We start from the raw sequence: 19079 nt of genomic DNA, 5'->3' as shown, positions 1-19079 counted from the left end.
AAAAGAACCTCAAGACATTTTTGGAACCTCTAGAACTTGAGGAGTTTACCGAAATCTGCAGGTATTGCAGACAAAGCCTCATGGCAACTGTGTGGTTTGGCTTCTTTGCCCTGAAAGGCTAATTAAAGTTCAATTTTAAAATTCCTTATGAGTTTCATTCCAACTAAGTGTATTTGAGAAAGTCTATATGATCAATAGTTATTCCTGTCGTGTTTATACAAATAATCAGGCCAAATTGAAACTGCACTTAATACAGTAAGTAAATTGGTCATGATTTTGCTCTTTGATTAAAAAAAAATGAGGGTGATTTTAGGGGAAAAATTATATTTCAATAAAATCTATAGTGTACAATTATGGGAATTAGGCTCTAATTCAATTAATTTTCTGTAAAATTTAATTTTTTACCTATAAACAAACTGGATCCTAAATTTTTCTAGTTTTCTTAAATGTTTTGGGTACAACAATCTAACTTCCATAGGAATAGAAGAAAAATTGACAGTGGGGATTTGTAACGGTGGAAAATGGTAATGGGGATAATAACCCACACCATCATCCTTTTAACATTGTTTCTGTAAGCACCAACTCTGACTAATATGTAGCTTTGCAGATGAACAGCATGTTTGTATAAGAAGCCTAGGAACTAACTTCAAAAGATACAGACCTTGACCTTCAGGCAACCCAGTTCTGGGTTACTTGCTGACCTTCGACTGTGGAGCCAGGATGACATGAAGTCAGGATGGCCTGAATACAGTATGGCTAAATGGATGGTGCACACCAGATCATCACTTGCCTTATCGGAATGGACTGTAATTGCCTGTACACAGAGAACTTTCCGCCTCCTTCTTTGATCTCTTTCTTTGTTCTGCTCCCCTTTCCCTCCTTTAAAAACCTCTGCCTCCACTGAGAAATGGAGATGGGCTTTGAGACATGAGTCCCCCATCTTCCAGATCCCAGCATCTGCAGATAAACCACTTTCCTTTACATCAGCACCTGTCTCTTGAGTATTGGCTTTCATAGAAGCAGGCAGCTGGACCTGCTTTTGGTTACAATAAGGCTTAAAGTAAAAGTATGTTTTAATTTCCTTCAAAGTAATGCATAAATAAGCAAATTTAATGTTAAAAATTCCTTTCATGATCTACATCAAGTAAAAACCTGTACTAAAAGAATGGGGGCGAGGAAGCAAGATGTCATAGATTACAAGTACAGAACTGAGTTTAGCTATCACCAGGCAATTGTTTAAAACAATCAACTCATAGAAAACTTAATTCATTAACTATTTGAAAAAGTGTCAGAGTTTAATCATAACTCAAACTAGTTGTCACCACAATGGAATCATCTCCATCGAAATGTGAAGATCTGGTGCATGAAATCCAGAATCTCTCCTTATAAATATTACTTATGGGTAATGCTTCCATCTGGAGATAAATCAAAGTATCAATCATGGTTTAAGATTCCCCCAACTAACCTTTTTGGCAAAATTAAATAATCTCTTCAGTAAAAAAAATCTCACCATGCTCTGAATCCAATTTAATCAAGGTTTGATGCTGAACTTATTTGCTTTTTATTTCAGAATCAAAGCCATGTTGATAGCAAACATTCTTTCACTGGCTGGAGCCCTCTTGATGGGGTTTTCGAAACTGGGACCTTCTCACATTCTTATAATTTCAGGAAGAGGTATATCAGGACTGTACTGTGGTAAGTCTCACACACATACACACGCACTTGTGTGAAAATTATTCTAAAAGCAGATATAACATGCAGGGAATATTTTGAGCTTGAGGTAGTATCACAAAAGGGTTAGGCAGTAGCATAAAGTTCAACTCCTCAGTCAGGGGGGTCTGGGACCCGTAAGCAGGAATTGTGTCTTCTAACCAAGGCAACATTGCTAGTCATAAAACCACAAATTCTTAATTCTCAGTTTCCTTATCTAGTAAATGAAGAGAATAATATCTACCCTGTAAAGTGCTTGAGAGAATACATGTAAAATATTCAGCATAGACTATGACTACAGTAAACTGCCAAGAAATGCTGGCTACTGCTATGACACTCAATGTGCAGTGGACAGTGGAAGACTGATAGACCCAGAAACTCTAAGTCAGCCCTGTGGCCTACCTGGCCTCTATGTCTCTGCCTCTTCTATCTGGAAACACATTGGCACCAGGCCCACCTCTCAGCCCATGCTGCCTAGCGCTATCAGATTGCAGACCTGACTGACCAGGCGAAGGGTTAAAGTGGCAGTGACTCCAGGGACAGGGAATCAGAAAGAAGCAGCTGGTGGAAGAGTTCAGAATAAAGGATGGATGCTCCTCCCATGAACTTGATAACTAAATTACTAGAATCATTCAGTCTTGAAAACAACTTTTCCTTTTTTGTTTGATAATATAGTTTTGTTGGGTTTTTTTTCCATTACCATTTATCCCTCTTACACCCTCCTCTGCCCCACAATCACTACACTGTTGTCCATGTCCATGAGTCTGTTTTCTTTTTTGCTGGATCTCTCTACCCCGACCCCACCCCATAGCTTTCATCCTACTTTTTATCTATGAGTCTGTCTCTATTTTGCTTCTTAGTTCAGTTTGTTCATTAGATTCCACATATAAGTGACCATACAGTACTTGTCTTTCTCTGACTGGCTTACTTCATTTAGCATATTGTTTTCCAGGTCCATCCATTCTGTTGCAAAGGGTAAAATTTTCTTCTTTTTTATGGCCGAGTAGTACTCCATTGTGTAAATGTCCCATAGTTGTTTTATCCACTCATGTACTGACGGACACTTGGGCTGCTTCCATATTTTGGAGACTATAAATAATGCTGCAACGAACATAAGGGTGCCTGTGTTCTTTCAAATTAGTGTTTTGGGTTTCTTTGGATATATTCCCAGAAGTGGGATCACTGGGTCAACAGACAGACCATTTTTAATTTTTGCTTAAAGATTTTATTTATATTCAGAGAGAGGGGAAGGGAGGAAGAAAGAGAGAGAGAAAGAGAAACATTGATGTGTCAGAGAAACTTCAGTTGGTTGCCTCTCGCTCGCCCCCAGGGTGGGACCTGGCCTGCAACGCAGGCCTGTGCCCTGACTGGGAATTGAACCAGCAACTTCTGGTTCACAGGCCTCCACTCAATCCACTGAGCCACATCAGCCTTGGCTATTTTCAATTTTTTGAAGTATCTCCATACTGCTTTACACAGTGGCTGGACCAATCTGCATTCCTATTAGCAGTGCAAAAAGGTTCCCCTTTCTCCACATCCTTGCCAGCACTTGTTTGTTGATTTATTGATGATAGCCATTCTGACCGGTGTGAGGTGATATTTTATTGTGGTTTTAATTTGCATTTCTCTGATGATCAGTGACGTCAAGTGTCTTTTCATATGTCTATTGGCCATCTGTATGTCCTCTTTGGAGAAGTGTCTGTTCAGGTCCTTGGCCCATTTTTTAATTGGATTTTTTTTGGTATTGAGTTTTATAAGTTCATTATAAATTTTGGATATTAATACTTTATCAGATGTATCAGCGAATATGTTCTCCCATTCTATGGGTTGCCTTTTCATTTTGTTGATGGTTTCCTTTGCTGTACACAAACTTTTTAGTTTGATGTAATCCCATTTGTTTATTTTTTCTTTTGGGAAACAAGTTTTCAAACTTTCAGAAGCAACTACTCAACAGAGGCCTAAACAAAGAGAGGATCACACAGTCTCTAGAACAGCCAAATCTTTACCTTCTCCGTGCCAGCGATGCCCTGGTAGTTCTGGGCTGAGGCATTAAGCCCTTGTCCCAAACCGCAGCAATTAGAAACCACTGATCTCCACTGGGGGTGGGAGAGGAGGGGCAAGGTCACAAAGTGGTTTATAAAGTGTTTATAACATTTTTACCTGCAAAGAAGAAAGATTGTAATTCCGTGTATCTTCAAAGATCAGTTGAAAAATAAGTCTAAAATCATTTAATTATATATTTTTTTAATTATTTTCAAGGTTAAAACAAATAACTGAGAATCAGGATAGCTTTATTAAGGTGAAAAGTCAACCCACGTGTGGAAAGAGCTTTGAATTCACACTGAATCAATTCTGGCACTGTGTCTGATCTTAGATGTGTTAATTGAATACGAGCCTCAGTTTCCTCTTCTGAAAAATGTGAATAATAACATTATCAAAGAGGTCCAAATCATGATTCTTTTTTTTTTCTTTTTCTCCATTTTAATAAATACAGTTAAAAAAAACAGAGCTCCTTTATGACCCAGTGATTCCACCTCTGGGTATTTATCCAAAGAAATCTAAAACACTAATTCATAAAGACATATGCACCCCTATGTTAATTGCAGCATTATTTACAATAGCAAAGATATGGAAGCAGGCCAAGTGCACATCAATAAAAAGATGTGGTGCATATATACAATGAAATATTATTACATGGTCATAGAAAATAATGAAATATTGCCATTTGCAACAACATGGATGGACCTAGATGTTATTGTGTTCAGTGAAATAAGTCATTCAGACAAAAACAAATACCATATGATATCACTTATATGTGTAATCTAAAGAACAAAATAAGTGAATAAACAAAACAGAAACAGACTCATAGATACTAAAAACAGACTGATGATTGCCCTAGGGGAGGGCCTCTGGGTGGAGTGGCTGAATGAAAAAGATGAAGGGATTAAGAAGTACAAACTGGTAGTTACAAAATAGTCAGAGGAATGTAAAGTACAGCATAGGGAATATAGTCACTAATATTTTAATAACTATGTATGGTGACAGGTGGGTACTAGAATTATAAAGGGGATCACTTTGTAAATTACCTAATTGTCTGACCACTATGTTGTCCACCTGAAACTAATATAAAATAATATTCAATGTCAAAAATATTATATAAATTATATATAATTATATATTATTAAATTAATATATAATATTAATATTATATAATATTAAATATTAAATATGTTATATTTAATAATACAACATATAATTATTATATTTAATAATATATAATTATTGTAATATAAATATAATAATATAATATTAAATATATTACCTTTGAAAATGCAGCTTAAAATCTTCAAGAAAATTTAGTTAATTAAGTTACAAATAGGACTAATTAATAGAATAAAATTTGTAAATTGCAATGAAAAGTTCAAGAAAAACTTGGGTTTTAAATTTCTAACTTTAATAAATTGAAATTAAAGAAAAATTAAAAACCAAAATGCAGTAAAAATACAAAAGGTTTTTGGTGAAAATTGACAAGAAATGCTATAAACATATTGTGAAGCAACCTATCACGACCATAGCCAAGTATATTTGTACTCTCCAACCATCTTTTAAAATTATGTTTTGACCCTATTCTGAATATCAAAGTTCCTAAAAGTTATAGGGAATGCAATTTGACTTCAGGTTCATGTGACTTCAGACCTGTGAGGTTATCTACACTATTCTATTCTTGAGGTGTAATAGTAGGTATTGCACAAAGATTGTCAGCAGAATTTCAGGTGCTGTATCAACCATGCAAATATTCATGTGAAATATCAAGAACAATGTAAAGCTTTAAAAACATATATTGAAATAGTTCCTGAAAGTATCTTTTATACAAACCAACCATTTCTACTTGATAGACAGGCAGTCTCTATAAGAGGAAGCCTCTGACAAATCTTATTTTTAAATTCTTAAGAACACGTCAGCCCTGTTTGGTGTGGCTCAATGGACTGAACACCAGCCTGGGAGCCAAAGGGTCACTGGTTCACTTCCCAGTTAGGGCACATGCCTGGCTGCAGGCCAGGTCCCTGGTGCTGGGCATGTGAGGGGCAACCACACATTGATGTTTATCTCCCTTTTTTTTCTCTCTCCCTCCCTCCCCCTCTCTCTAAAAGTAAATAAATAAACTCTTTTTGAAAAATAAATAAAAAATTTAGTAAAAGAACATGACGAATATTGCATTCAGCCTTGCCTTATTGATAGCTTTTGACCTTTTTCCGCACTCAGCAAATGACTGGAAATGCTACCATTTCCAACATGACTGATCACATCTGCGTCTAAGAAAATTATGGAAGGCAGAATGGCCTAGTGTTTTTCAGTTTTTGTATCCCTTTAAATCCCCACAGTCTTTATTTAAATTAAGTCTTTTCTGAAGGCTTCTATTTGGAGAATATAAAGAAGAAGCTAGTTTGCTCTGGCTGGAGTAATTGGGGGAAGAGCCCCTTAGTTCCTTAACCCTTTCCCTCCTCTCTAAACCTCCCATCACTCAAACAGTGATCTTGAGGTACCTCCACATTGTGGAAACTCAAAGAGGGCTGTAGTTCTCATGCTAAAACTTGATTGCACTGTGACCTTAGGTAAGTCATTTCTCAGCTCAATCAAGTAATGACATTGGTTTAGATGTGTCCTGATTCCCTTTAACCCATGAGAGGAGATTAAGAATATTATTATTTCTTTAAGAATATTATTATCACATTCTTCAGTTTCTTTTCTAAGACACCTGAAAGCATTATGATGTAAACTCAATATTAACATGGATTTTTTTTTAATTAAATAAGACAATGTTATAAATAATTGCCAAATACTTGACTAACCATTTCTATTCATATGCCCAGCTACAACTTTATTGGAATCTTATCAACAAATGTTCTTTTCATAAACTGTGTCTATGGTTGGGAACAAGGGTTCTTCTTTTCAACAAACTCAGAAAGGGACTTCCCATCAGAATAGCGACTGTGCTTAGCCAAATTAATGTTATTGAGGTAATCCTGGCTTTGTATTAACATTTATGTTCATGTTTTATACAGGGCTGATTTCAGGCTTGGTTCCCATGTACATTGGTGAAATCGCACCCACCACCCTCAGGGGCGCTATTGGCGCTCTTCACCAGCTGGCCATTGTCACGGGCATTCTTATTAGTCAGGTAAAATCCCTTACCCCTGCTTCATCCATCCCCTACTTTCCACAACTTTTTTCTCCCTGACTGTCCACTTTCACTGTAGTCCTACATAGGAAAACAAGAATTCCACCGGTGTAGTGGAGGTGGTGTAGAATCACAGGCATTTTAGTCCAAGGCTAAATTATTACCGCTCCAGTCCTCACTCTCCCCCTGGGGCTGCGGTTGTGTTGGCACTGGAGGTGACCCAAAAGCCAAATCTTGAACTTCTGTTGCTATTCTATATTAAATTATTCCATTTAGATTTAAAGGAATAAGAAACTTCAAATATTTGGCTGTCTGGGTTTTCTTTGTTTTGAGTGTCTTACTTGGAAATTTAATATGTAAATGATGACCTGTTTCTTGTTCAGCTGGCTCTATCTTTCCCTTCTATCCTGTGGTCTCAGAGGGAGCCCTGGGAACCCCAAACCTATGACTATCCAGAGGGTATACTATGGCAGTAGGGGTCACAAAGCTGGTTCTCATTGGAGTAATTGTTCTATCTATATAATCCCATTCTACTTATGTTCTGAACAACCTAATTAGAACTTTTTTTTGACAAAGATTGAAAGACACATGGCTTTGGGTGTTGTTTTAAATATCAAATATGTTGTTAAATGTTTGGTTGAGTCTTATCCTAAATGTTCAATAGGAGTTCATAAAAACAACCTAGATGAAGTCTTTGTAAAACAAATCGTTCTTAATTAATTAGGGTGAGACACCCTAGTGATAGTTTTCATCTTGATGCATATTTGATGCACAGTGATCCCTGAGAATGCAAGTTCTCAGGGATTACGATTCAGTAGCCAACATGCTTATTCAACAGATTGTTGCAGAAGGCAGACTCAAAGTGTTGTGAAGTTGATATGCTTCCTCTCTACCTTTCCAGATTGTTGGTCTTGACTTCATCCTGGGCAACCAGGAGCTGTGGCACATCCTGCTTGGTCTGTCTGCTGTGCGAGCTGTCCTACAGTCTCTCATGCTCTTCTTCTGTCCAGAAAGCCCCAGATACCTTTACATCAAGTTGGATGAGGAAAACAAAGCAAAACAAAGTAAGTCCATGGGTGGTTTTGCTGTCTACCTATTATTTTAGAACTATCACCTAATGAGAAACAGTGTGCATGACTGGCTTCTCATGAAATTGGCACCAGTACTTTCCAAATGAAGTCAGTGATTATGTGTGAGGAGAATGTGCAAGATCACTTTAATATGGCAGGCACATGCCATTTTGCAACCATAAGTATTCATTCAGCCCAAGTCAGAAGCCCACAAGCAGAGTACTGGACTCAGCCATAATCTTCTAAAAGGCTTTCAGCATTATGCTTCAGGAATATGATGGTCATAGTTCTCTTTGTCATAATATGAAGCCAAATGTTCTGCTTTTGTGAAATTTTAAAAAAGCAGGACTTGACTTAACAAAAAAGAATTCCTAAAGTGCATGTTATTTAGTAATAGAAAGGGCTGTACAGAACTGCAGATTTTTTATTTACATAATACGTATAAATTTATTTTTGTTTTGATCTGAGTTGTATAAATGTGATCATTTTGGGGGCAGGCTTGAGGAGGCTCAGAGGCAGTGCTGATGTCACCAAAGATCTCGCTGAGATGAGAAAAGAAAGGGAAGAAGCATCGAGTGAACAGAAAGTCTCCATACTTCAGCTCTTCACCAATTCCAGTTACCGACAGCCAATTCTAGTGTCACTGATGCTACACATGGCTCAGCAGTTTTCTGGAATCAATGGGGTAAGTTTAAGAACATCCCCTAACCCTTAAGAACAAAGCAAATTAGTATAGATCAAAAAGGGGTATGAGTTTAAACAGCTAAAAGACATTTTAAAATGTTAACATCACATGTCTTAGTATAAGCAAATATTGAGTGAGTGCTAATTTTCTGTTTTGCCTCATCCGCTTTCTAAAATTAGCTTACAGTTTTTTAAAAATGTCAGCAATCAATGGCATTGTATGTCTATTAAGATACAGGTAAGAAGGCAAACGTCATAATAAATACGAAAGAGGGAAAAGGAGAATAATTATACCAAAGACAACTAAATTACAAATGCCTTCTAGAGTTGAGCATAAAATTTAGGATTTACACTAGCCTTGGCCAAAGGAGCCCATGGCTCCCACTATTTAAATGACGTATACCAGATATCCAGGTGCCAGAACATTTCCTGCCATCCAAGAAACTTGCACTATATTTGGGAAGACAGCTCACACACACAAAATAAACAATAGAAACTGATATGGAATGTGAGTGAGGGTGGTAGAAAAGACATGGTTGAAAAACATACTGAGTATTAAACTTGCTAGATTTAGGGTTTTCACTTGAAATATTTGTATTATGCAGGCTTAAATAATTTTTTACTGGTGATTAGCTAGCAGAAGAAAACAAACATTTGTTAAGAAACTAAACAAAGGAAATTACTTATCTCCTTTCATTGTTGTTGCAAATATGATTTGGCTTCTTCTGTAGAGAGCCAATCTGAGATCCACAAAGGACACTGGAAGTGACTGATGGGTGGGTTGAGAGTTGGAGGAGGCAAGGAAAGTAATTCCTATGCGATGAAGCAAAAGGAGAACTAAACCTCACTCCACAGGCTGAGTACAGGTCTGCTGTGAACTTCGTCCTCCTTTAAGGGTTCTTGGTGTTCATTTTTATCTAAAAGTCTCTATAACTCTGGGGCTCAGGGACCAAATTTCTTTCCCTTGTCTCAGTACTGCTTGTACATTCAATGGCACAATACTTAACTCTCTGAATGTCCCAGCTTTAGCTTCCATCTTACAGTTTATTTAGAAGCATCCAGGAAATACTGGACTTGAGGCTGTTGGGCAGCCTAAAAATGGTGAGAGAGTATGCAGTGTGCTAAAGCCAGTCATGGAGCACAGCTTGCACAGTCTTCCTGTACCAGCCCCATCTGCGGGAAGAGGCCATATATGTGGGGAAGGAGCCCGAGGACGGTAGAACAACAAAATGACCTAAAAGACTATTATAAAAGTAAAAGCATACCTGAATAATAAAAGCTGTTAAGGAGGTTATGAATCAGACTTCTCCATCTCTTCTGAAATTAGTGGGAAATTTTGGATTGAATGCAATACAACCGGAACTCTCATATGCACTGGGGAGAGCATCGACTGCCACAACTTCTTTGGAAAATTGTTTGGCAGTATCCATCAACGCTGGGCGTACGCATACTCTGTTGTTCTGCAGGTCTATTCCTAGGGGTAAATGTATGCATATGTCACTGAAAGGATTGTACTAGAATGTTCACAGCAGCACTGTTCATAATCACCCTAAATGGCAACTACCTAAATACCCATCAATGGTAGAATAGGTAACTAAATTGTAGCATATTAATTCAATAAAATACTATATAGCAAAGATAATGAATAGTCTACAAATACAACTATAGATTATTCTCACAAAGATAATCTTGCAGCCAGATGCAAAATAATACACACTATGTGGTTTCATTCATACCAAATATAAGACCAGGCAAAATTTATCTACGATGGTAGAAGTTAACACTGTCTCCTTGAGGAGAGAGGGTGACATTTGGGGGGCTTCAGGAAGGTAAGAAAGGGTTTATTTCCTAATCTGGGTATTGGTTATACAGGTGTGTTCACCTTGTGAAAATTAATTGAGCTGTACATTTATGACATGTGTACTTTTTTGTATAGATTTTACACTTTAACAAAAATTTTAAAAATAAGAACATGCATATGCAGAGTTTTTGCTAAATATAAAAAGAACTTTTAAGCACTCACAGGCTTTAAACACTGAAGGAAAAGTGTGGTTTTTCCTTCCCCAGAAAGAGAGGGTGGACAAAATCTTTAAGAAGTCCTAGGGACCATGGTTACATAGAAGCAACTAAAATTAAACAACTTAAAATATTCCTTGTTTTAAAGCCATCAGTGCTAGGATTTTGGATTAAGGCTAAACTGTTATTACTTTGTAGATCTTTTACTACTCAACCAGAATTTTTCAGACGGCCGGAATCAGCCAACCAGTTTATGCAACCATTGGAGTTGGTGCCATCAACACAGTTTTTACTGCTCTCTCTGTAAGTACAACAACCCTAAAGTAGTCTGCTTATTCCTTAGTCCAGAAACAGAATTAAAAACAAAACAAAAAGCGATCAATGACTTATTGTCCATATTCTCTGGATATGTGAAACCGAGTGGGTCATGGGAAGATGCCTCTATGTGAATAACCAACCACTGCATCGATGAGGCATAACTGAGCAGGTTGTCTGGTTCTGCTTATAACTGGCCCTCTCTATTGGCAGGGATGCCATTAGCTGCTCTTTTATGAATTAAAAACTCACTTGGGGACACACAGAACTTACTCCTTGGGTTCCTTCTCCTTTGCTTTATATTTAAGCCATTGGGTTTAGCCAACAGCTTGTAATTTCCTTCAGTATTGGGTCTTGTACCTAGATTCTTCTCCTTTCATGGTTGAAATTCATTTTTTATCTTGATGTCTTGGGAAAACATTTTTTAAAAAAATAATGTGTTCCTCTCAATTAGATAGCTAAGCCTCTAATAAAATTAAACAAACTCAGCAAATTCTTATGATGTTAGGTCATTGGGCACAGCTTTCAAGTAGCTTGCAAGGCCATGGCTTCTGGTGATGTACATGAGTGTTTGGTATCATGAGAGCATGGAGTAGAAGTGGTAGACAAGTTGAAATTTTACTGCTGTTTTTGAAATTTTATTTTTTAGGATGTTGTTTTTTTTTTAATTTCTAACAAGGGGAGGAAGTAACATAAAAATTTAAAAATTGAGGTAAACAAGCAACAACAAAAGCAACAAAAAACTTCCCAACTAACGTAATGTGGCTTATTTTTTATCTTACAATGCAGGATGTTCAAAAGACTTGTGCCTTTTAGTTTCAGTTACAATGCTATACTCAGTATATTTTAGTCACTTGTTTTTCATTCCCTTCACATGGACTTTTAGCTATTACTTTACTGTGGTCAATAAATTATAGTCTGACTATCTAGATCAAAAGGCAGCTTTGTTCCAACCTTGGAAAAGTGGGGCAGAATAAATAACAAGAGAACAGCAGTGGGTCTGTAGACATGCCTTTAGAGATAATGCTTGTTCGAGCTAAAAGGTTGCTCTAAATCAATGAAGGTGTGGTGCTGGGATGCAATCCAATGAACTATTTGCATTCCTTTGTCACCTGAGATAAAATTTTTTACACATCCCAGTTCAACATATTTTTCTAATACAGAGATTATGATTAAAACATTTTATATATAACGGGATTAGCTAAGTAAAGCATCAAGTTGTCAAGATTGTGTAACCCAAACTCTAAGAGTGCCAGAATTTCATTTTTTTCCTCCCCCCATCAACCTTGTTGGAGTAAAAAGAGTTGTTTTGAAAACAGTGTCTTGATTGTTTTGAATATGTCTTTATAGAGTTCAGCTTTTTATTCTGTGGAAATTTTTGAGTGAGTGACAAAATATAAAAAAATCATCTGTAATCAGCTGTATAATTATAAATAACCCTCCAGGCCTACAAATAACAATGAAAAACTTTAATTATATTTGTATATTTTTGAAAAGTTGTGTTAAAGTACAAAAATGATAGCCCCTCAGTCACCCAGTTTCCCTCCCTCAAATGAACCAAAGTTACTGAATTCCATGAATCAAAATAAAGATACGCAAATGGGAACATGTACTGAAACATATTAATATTTCAACAACTTGGAAGTCTTTCCTTTTTTTTTTAAATTTAGGAAAAGAGAGAGACTTTCCTGACTCCATTTTGAATTATGTTCCATATTCCATGTTTTCTTCCACACTAACGGGCCCATAGAAGACAGCCTGTAAACCTTGAGGGAGAAAACAAAACAGGAAGAAATATGGAGGAAACTGGGAGGGAAGATGGGTCTAGGGGCGGAGCAGTGGCTCCCAAACTCTTGGTGGGCTTCCAGGATCTGAGTGATACGCACTGTCTGGGGCAAAGGTGAGAGTGAAGGTCAGCAGACATCCCCAGCCCCTGACTAAGTCTCACCCTGGGTCACATTCCTCCCTGTGTGCTCACCTGGCCTCCAAACGGGAGTCTAACTCAATTTTCAAGGCATGCAGATTTAGAGTTTATTATCTATTAGTAATAATTATTCAGAAACAGAAAAAAAAAACCCAACCCCCAGACATAATAAAAGCCCTTGTTCCCGAAGAAATGCTTCTATTTTCTTCCTAGCTTGACATGGTGTCATCAAGTCAGCTTTAAAAGCCATGATTAAAGAGTCAAATATATAGAGAGGAATTTTATGAACGTGAATTTATTTCTCACTTCCTTCTCAACACTTAAATGTGGGCTCTTTGCTTATCATCCTGAAGTGATTTGATACTGATTACAAGTGCCTCTGAGATGAAAGGGGTTTTCATTGTAGGTGAAAAGAAATATTTCTCCTATTTCTTTTGAAATTGTAGAGAGCTCACTATACTAACTGTATCTGATTGTTATTGATCTACTGATAGATTTATGAACCTAGCCAATTTTCTCACCAAAGTGAGAAATTAAGACAAGTGGTTTTTATTGTGAGTAACTCACCAATCTTGGCAGGATCAAGCAAGACTATCCAACAAACTCTGGTTTTGGCTAATTGTAAATCTTAACCATTAGTGCAAAGGTCCCCAGACCCAAAGAAATCAATGACATATCTCCTGACTTACAATAAGAAAGCACTTTAACCTTTTGCTTTCAAGTCTTACCTTGCCAAATGGATAGTTCATTCCTGGCTCCAGGTACATTTCAGCACACCAGAAAAATGAAGACTTGGCTATTTTAGTATAGTAATCAGATTCCATACATTGCCAGGTGAGTATTCTGTGAGAAATTTGGATGAGAATAGTTCCCACCTCAACAGCTGTACTGTTTCAGGTGTCTGTGGTACACACACACTCAGGAGAGAAATTAGTATCATTTTTATGTGGAAATTTCATATTTTAAACATACAGAAAATCTGTTGGAAGAGATCTAAGGTATATGGCCTCTTAATATTATACCCAAAGTGATAATCATAAAGTGATGGTAACACTATGGTTCTTGCTCTAGAATGCCAGGTTCAAATCGATGTGACTAAATGAAGCAGGTATTTGTGAATGTCACCTCTGGTCACTGAGACCCTCTTTGCTACCTTGGGCAAGAGTTACTCCCCTTCTCAGTTCACATCGGTAAAATGGGATAATAGAACTGCCTCTTTCCAGCTTTATAATTTAAAATGACCTCCTTGTCAGTAAAAACTATTCAAGTATCAAGCCTGTATGTTTTCAAACTTTCCAGGTATTCCTTGTGGAGAAGGCAGGGCGACGCTCTCTGTTTCTAATTGGAATGAGCGGGATGTTCGTCTGCGCCATCTTCATGTCCGTGGGCCTTGTGCTCCTGGTGAGTTTGGCGCCTGCCCTGAGATTTTTGGTTGCCGTATGATAGCAATTCCGTGCACTGGGTTAAAGTGCTTGTCTGTCAAAAAACTTCTGAGAATGACTTATTAAATAAAGCCAGAGGAAGAGCCTTTAACCAAAGGCGAAATGTAAAGAAAAAGATAGTTTGGGGAGTTTAAAGGCTGAACATCAGCAAGCGAATTGCACTTGTGACTCAGGGAGGCAGAAATGGTGAGAGGGTAGGCTCTGGGGTCAGCCCCAAACTGGTTTTGATGCTGGCTCTGCTGCTTGGCTGCCTGTGTGACCTGGGGCCGGTATCTGGCCTCTCCAGCCCAGGGCCCCCACCGCTACTTCACATGCATCTGTCTAGCAGCCTAGCTATTAGTAGGAACAAAGGTCACTGGGCCCTGACCCTGCCTCTTTCACAGGAAAAGAGTGACTAAGAATCCTATGAAATCCTAATCCAGAGGATTTCTCCATAAGAGAGGTCAAAAGATTTAAGGACAACTCAAACTAGAAGAAACTTGTCTCGAACTACACTGACATGTACTTTTTTGCACACAATCACCAGAAAGAGAGCCCTGTTCACCGCTAATATCAGGAAGGGTCTACTTAAGTAAAGGGAGAAGCAGCCAATAATCCCAGTTCTGTTTTTGTTTTGTATTGTTTTTTTCCTCCAGAATAAATTTACTTGGATGAGTTACGTGGCCATGATAGCCATCTTCCTCTTTGTCAGTTTCTTTGAAATTGGGCCAGGCCCCATCCCCTGGTTCATGGTGGCTGAGTTCTTCAGTCAAGGACCACGCCCTGCCGCTTTAGCTGTAGCGGCATTCAGCAACTGGACCTGCAATTTCATTGTAGCTCTGTGTTTTCCATACATTGCGGTAAGCGGCCAAGTATTGTGCACATTTACTGAACAGAAGATAGGGTCAAACAACTGCTAATTGGGACTCTGTGTTTGTTCTCTATGCAGGACTTCTGTGGACCGTATGTGTTTTTCCTCTTCGCTGGAGTGGTCTTGGCCTTTACTCTGTTTACATTTTTCAAAGTTCCAGAAACCAAAGGAAAGTCCTTTGAGGAAATTGCGGCAGAATTCCGAAAGAAGAAGGGCTCAGCCAAAACACCAAAAGCTGCCACAGAAATGAAATTCCTTGGCTCTACAGAGACTGAGTAAAGATAATCTGCTTTTTGACATGAACAGAAGAAGGAAGAAAGCCATGCGATGTTTAAATGGCAATTCTTTGAGAATTTTATATCTTCAAGTATTGTATTTTTTTTTTAAAGAGCTTTCATGGGCTCTGATCAGAAATGTCATCAAATATTACAAGTACTTTTTTTAAGTTACAGAATCTATTTTTGATAGTAAAATTCTGTAATTAAGTAAACCTTAAAGTCTAGCTCATTTTGTTACACAAAAGGACAAGGACATTCTAAGAACTGTTTCCAGTTCTGTTTTTTATAACAAAGTTCTACTGAAATTGAAGCCGTTTCAATGTATCCTGTTATTGCTTCATTAAGAATGTGGCTAGAGACCTGAAGCTGCAACTATTAATATTTACATATTTGCACCTAAGTTGGAATTTTCTTACCACAGACCTCATACTGAAGGAGATATGGCTAGTGGCAGTTACTGTTCACAGTAAAATTGATAACTTTTCCATTTCTCTCATGCAGTTTTTTTCTTGTGCATTGGAATTTGCATTTTGCTTAAATTTTTTATTTTTCCTGTATTTTCATGTGGAAAGCTTTTGTGAATACATTAAAATATGTTTGTAAAGAAAGCCTTTTATTTTTGGTAGGCTTACCAAAATCTTTCAGTACTTGGAAAATACAAGCAAACAACATTTTTAGTTGGTGACCAAACAGGTTTTTGTATATCAAACAGTAAAAAAAGTTTTATCTGCTATTATAGCATGGATTATCAGTTAATATTAACAGCTATTATAAACCCCTATTAAACCAATTCCTTTTTGGTTCCATCCTTTGAGTTATGTTTTGTTTTGCTTTTTAATTAAACACAGCCTGGTTTTCTGAGCTGTGTCATAAAATATGCTCAGTGGTAAGCCAGGCATTTTGTACATCTCCTCAAATCCCAATAAATTAAAGCAGTCTGACTTAGGGAATTTGAAGTAAAAAAAAATGCTGTTACAAAAAATATATTTTCTGAATCATTATGGTACTAAACAGGTGGAAGAGGCAGGGTTGGAGAAGTCCTGGGGGTGGGCTCCTGAAACTTCATGAATGTTCCACTTCAGACTGGATCAAAATCCCTGCTTAATTGTCCTAGGACGTCGGAGTTCCCTAACACAACACAGTCATCCCCTTGGATGTTTCCCTTTGTCTTAGCAGTATAGGGATACGATCTAAGCGGCTCTCTTGCAATTGCTGACATTTATTTTGTACTACCTAGATGCCAGGCATTGTTCTAAGTGCTTTTACCTATGTAGGCAAATTGAAAATACACAGATGATTACATAGACTTTTGCATACAGTCAACTTTGCAGCTATGGAAATACAGTTCTGATGGACACCAAAGGTTTAACAGGGGAATTAAAGCACCTTCAGGCTGTTTTCCTCACAAAGTGGAGCACATTTGAATCAATCCTTTTTATGTTTGCTTTAATGTGCATAAAAGCATTCAACAGTTGCTTGCTTGTTGTTGTTGCTTACCTTTTTGTACTGTGGTAGTCCAAATAATGAAATTAGTTCTTTTCATTTGGACTGATTTTTCTTTGTTTTGGACCAATTTGGGATAAACTATGCTCACTTAGGACCTCAAGACAGAGTGAGCTTAAATAGTCCAGGAGAACTTTGTGCTAAACTATGAACTCTCAGGGGATTGGATGGGGAGCGTGTAGGGACTCTGAATAGTGTAGCAGGAAAATGACTCTGGCGCAGCTTTTGTCTTCTGGACGCCGATGGCCCTGGAAAAGCCCAAAGTTTCAATGATGAAGAAATGTAACATTTCTGTAGATGATGAATATGATTTAATGAAATCACTACTCCTCATTTACTAAGAGAGTAAAGTTGTAAAGGTGTAATAAAGAGTCCAAAAGACCACTTTTAAGTTCTAATTAATTATTTTCATAGACCTACAAATACTGGAAATTTAGGCCCTGAAATTCTTTTTTCTTCCATAATTTTTTCTTTTTTTGCAGAGATACCAGTGAGATGCAAAGAAGCATGAAAGTGAAATTAGAAGATGTTAACCCTTCATATTAGGAAAAAGGAACTAGCTAAACAATAAAAAATCCTAGGTCCTCAATGGTGTACATCACAATAAATAATGAAATTGGCACTAATTAATGAGATTTAATCCCAGAGACATTAGATGTGAGTTTGAACACATTTTTCATGGTACTTTATCATTTTTGTGGAAGTGCTTTCATACTCTAATGTTCCAACCAATGTGATTTTTCTCTTTGCTTGTTTGAGCCTTTATTATACTTCCTAGTCCAGTTCCTTACCTGCTACATCTAGCTGGTGCTCACTGTCCTGGCATTAATGCAAGGGTCTTCTCTGCTGAGACAGAGTAAGAGAATGCCTCCTCCTCAATAAGCTCACAATCTAATAAGGAGTTCAGGAAGACCAGGATATAAATGTTTCTGTCTATGTCTTTTACTTTCCATGAACCTTGAGTTAGAGGCCTCTCTTGTAAAACAGGCCAAACAATGTTACCTACCTCTGAGAGTTGTTGTGAGGATTAAATGTAAAGTGCTAAGCAGAGTGTCTGGTATCCAATGTGCTACCTAGAATTAGTATTAACAAAGATACTATTAGGATGCAGGATTATCATATATATAAGATAGTCCTAAATTCATAATTCAAGATAATATTCTCTTATTTCAAGCAACAATCTCACAAAGATGAGGGAAAGTAAAAACCAGGGGAGATTTTAGGCTAATTTTAGGCCTAAACCCATACTTGATATTTCTAAGTAGGTTATAAGAGTTTTTACTGTATTTTTAAAATTTGCTTTTACCTGAGTTGTTATTTTTAAGAGGTCTATATGTAATATTATTTATTTGAATAATACTAAATACAAGATAAAATGCTGTATATTACATTTAAATTTCATTTAACAGGATATTCACCATAGCACAAGACCAAACTTTCTTGAAAACCCTCAAAAATTGCAAAGTGTGTAAACCAATGTACACACATAAGCTACTTCTTATTGCTAGCTTATTGTTATATGCAGCAAATAAAGCAATGTTAGGCAATAACTTGTGCTTTTGGTGTCTTAGCAGAGTGATGAGTAAACCGTAAACATACAATTTTCCATTACAATTCTATATCAGTGATCTTGAAAGAAAAGGTTTATTGAAAATCACTCTGAGCCATCTGTTGGTATTTTTACTGTCTTCTAATTTGGTGACATTAGAAAGAATCATGATGAAAATAAACTGGTTTTAGTTATGAGTGTATGTATGCTATAGTCTTAATAAATATATTTCCAAATGCTTAGTGTGTTTTATTTTATATAGAAAGTATATTTCAGAAACTTGATATTGGTTTACTGTATGTATGAATTTCCTTTTCACAATATTTTTCATATTGTGACTTTAAAGATAATATGTGAATTACTTTTTAAACCCAAATACTATTTTCCTCAGGCAGTTGTTTTGATTATCAGGAGTAGGAAAAAACTAGCCTGAAGGCTAAGTAAGCACAGTTGGAGAGGAATAAATGACTCCGTCTGAAGAAAATAAAAATAATTTAACTTAGTAAATATTTAATTGAGCTCCTGTTATGAAAAAGACACTCATTAAAGTTTTTTGAAA

At 36.9% G+C, this 19079-nt stretch overlaps 1 protein-coding gene across 1 annotated transcript in view; it reads left to right on the top strand.

Annotated features, from left to right (window-relative positions):
* The window catches only part of SLC2A2 (solute carrier family 2 member 2), a 40163-nt gene extending 21421 nt beyond the window's left edge, over positions 1-18742 (top strand). The window contains exons 4-11 of the mRNA XM_054580485.1: positions 1571-1695; positions 6774-6889; positions 7791-7953; positions 8457-8644; positions 10858-10962; positions 14198-14299; positions 14976-15179; positions 15269-18742. Coding sequence (XP_054436460.1) covers positions 1571-1695; positions 6774-6889; positions 7791-7953; positions 8457-8644; positions 10858-10962; positions 14198-14299; positions 14976-15179; positions 15269-15469 — 1204 coding nt within the window. The 3' untranslated portion in view covers positions 15470-18742. The remainder of the gene's footprint in view (positions 1-1570; positions 1696-6773; positions 6890-7790; positions 7954-8456; positions 8645-10857; positions 10963-14197; positions 14300-14975; positions 15180-15268) is intronic.
* The last annotated feature ends 337 nt before the right edge of the window (positions 18743-19079 follow it).

The sequence above is a fragment of the Pteronotus mesoamericanus genome, unplaced genomic scaffold, assembly GCF_021234165.1.
Source record: "Pteronotus mesoamericanus isolate MK-2021 breed Mesoamerican mustached bat unplaced genomic scaffold, CSHL_Meso_final contig_116, whole genome shotgun sequence".
NCBI lineage: Eukaryota > Metazoa > Chordata > Mammalia > Chiroptera > Mormoopidae > Pteronotus > Pteronotus mesoamericanus.
This window is presented reverse-complemented; position numbering and strand designations above follow the sequence as displayed.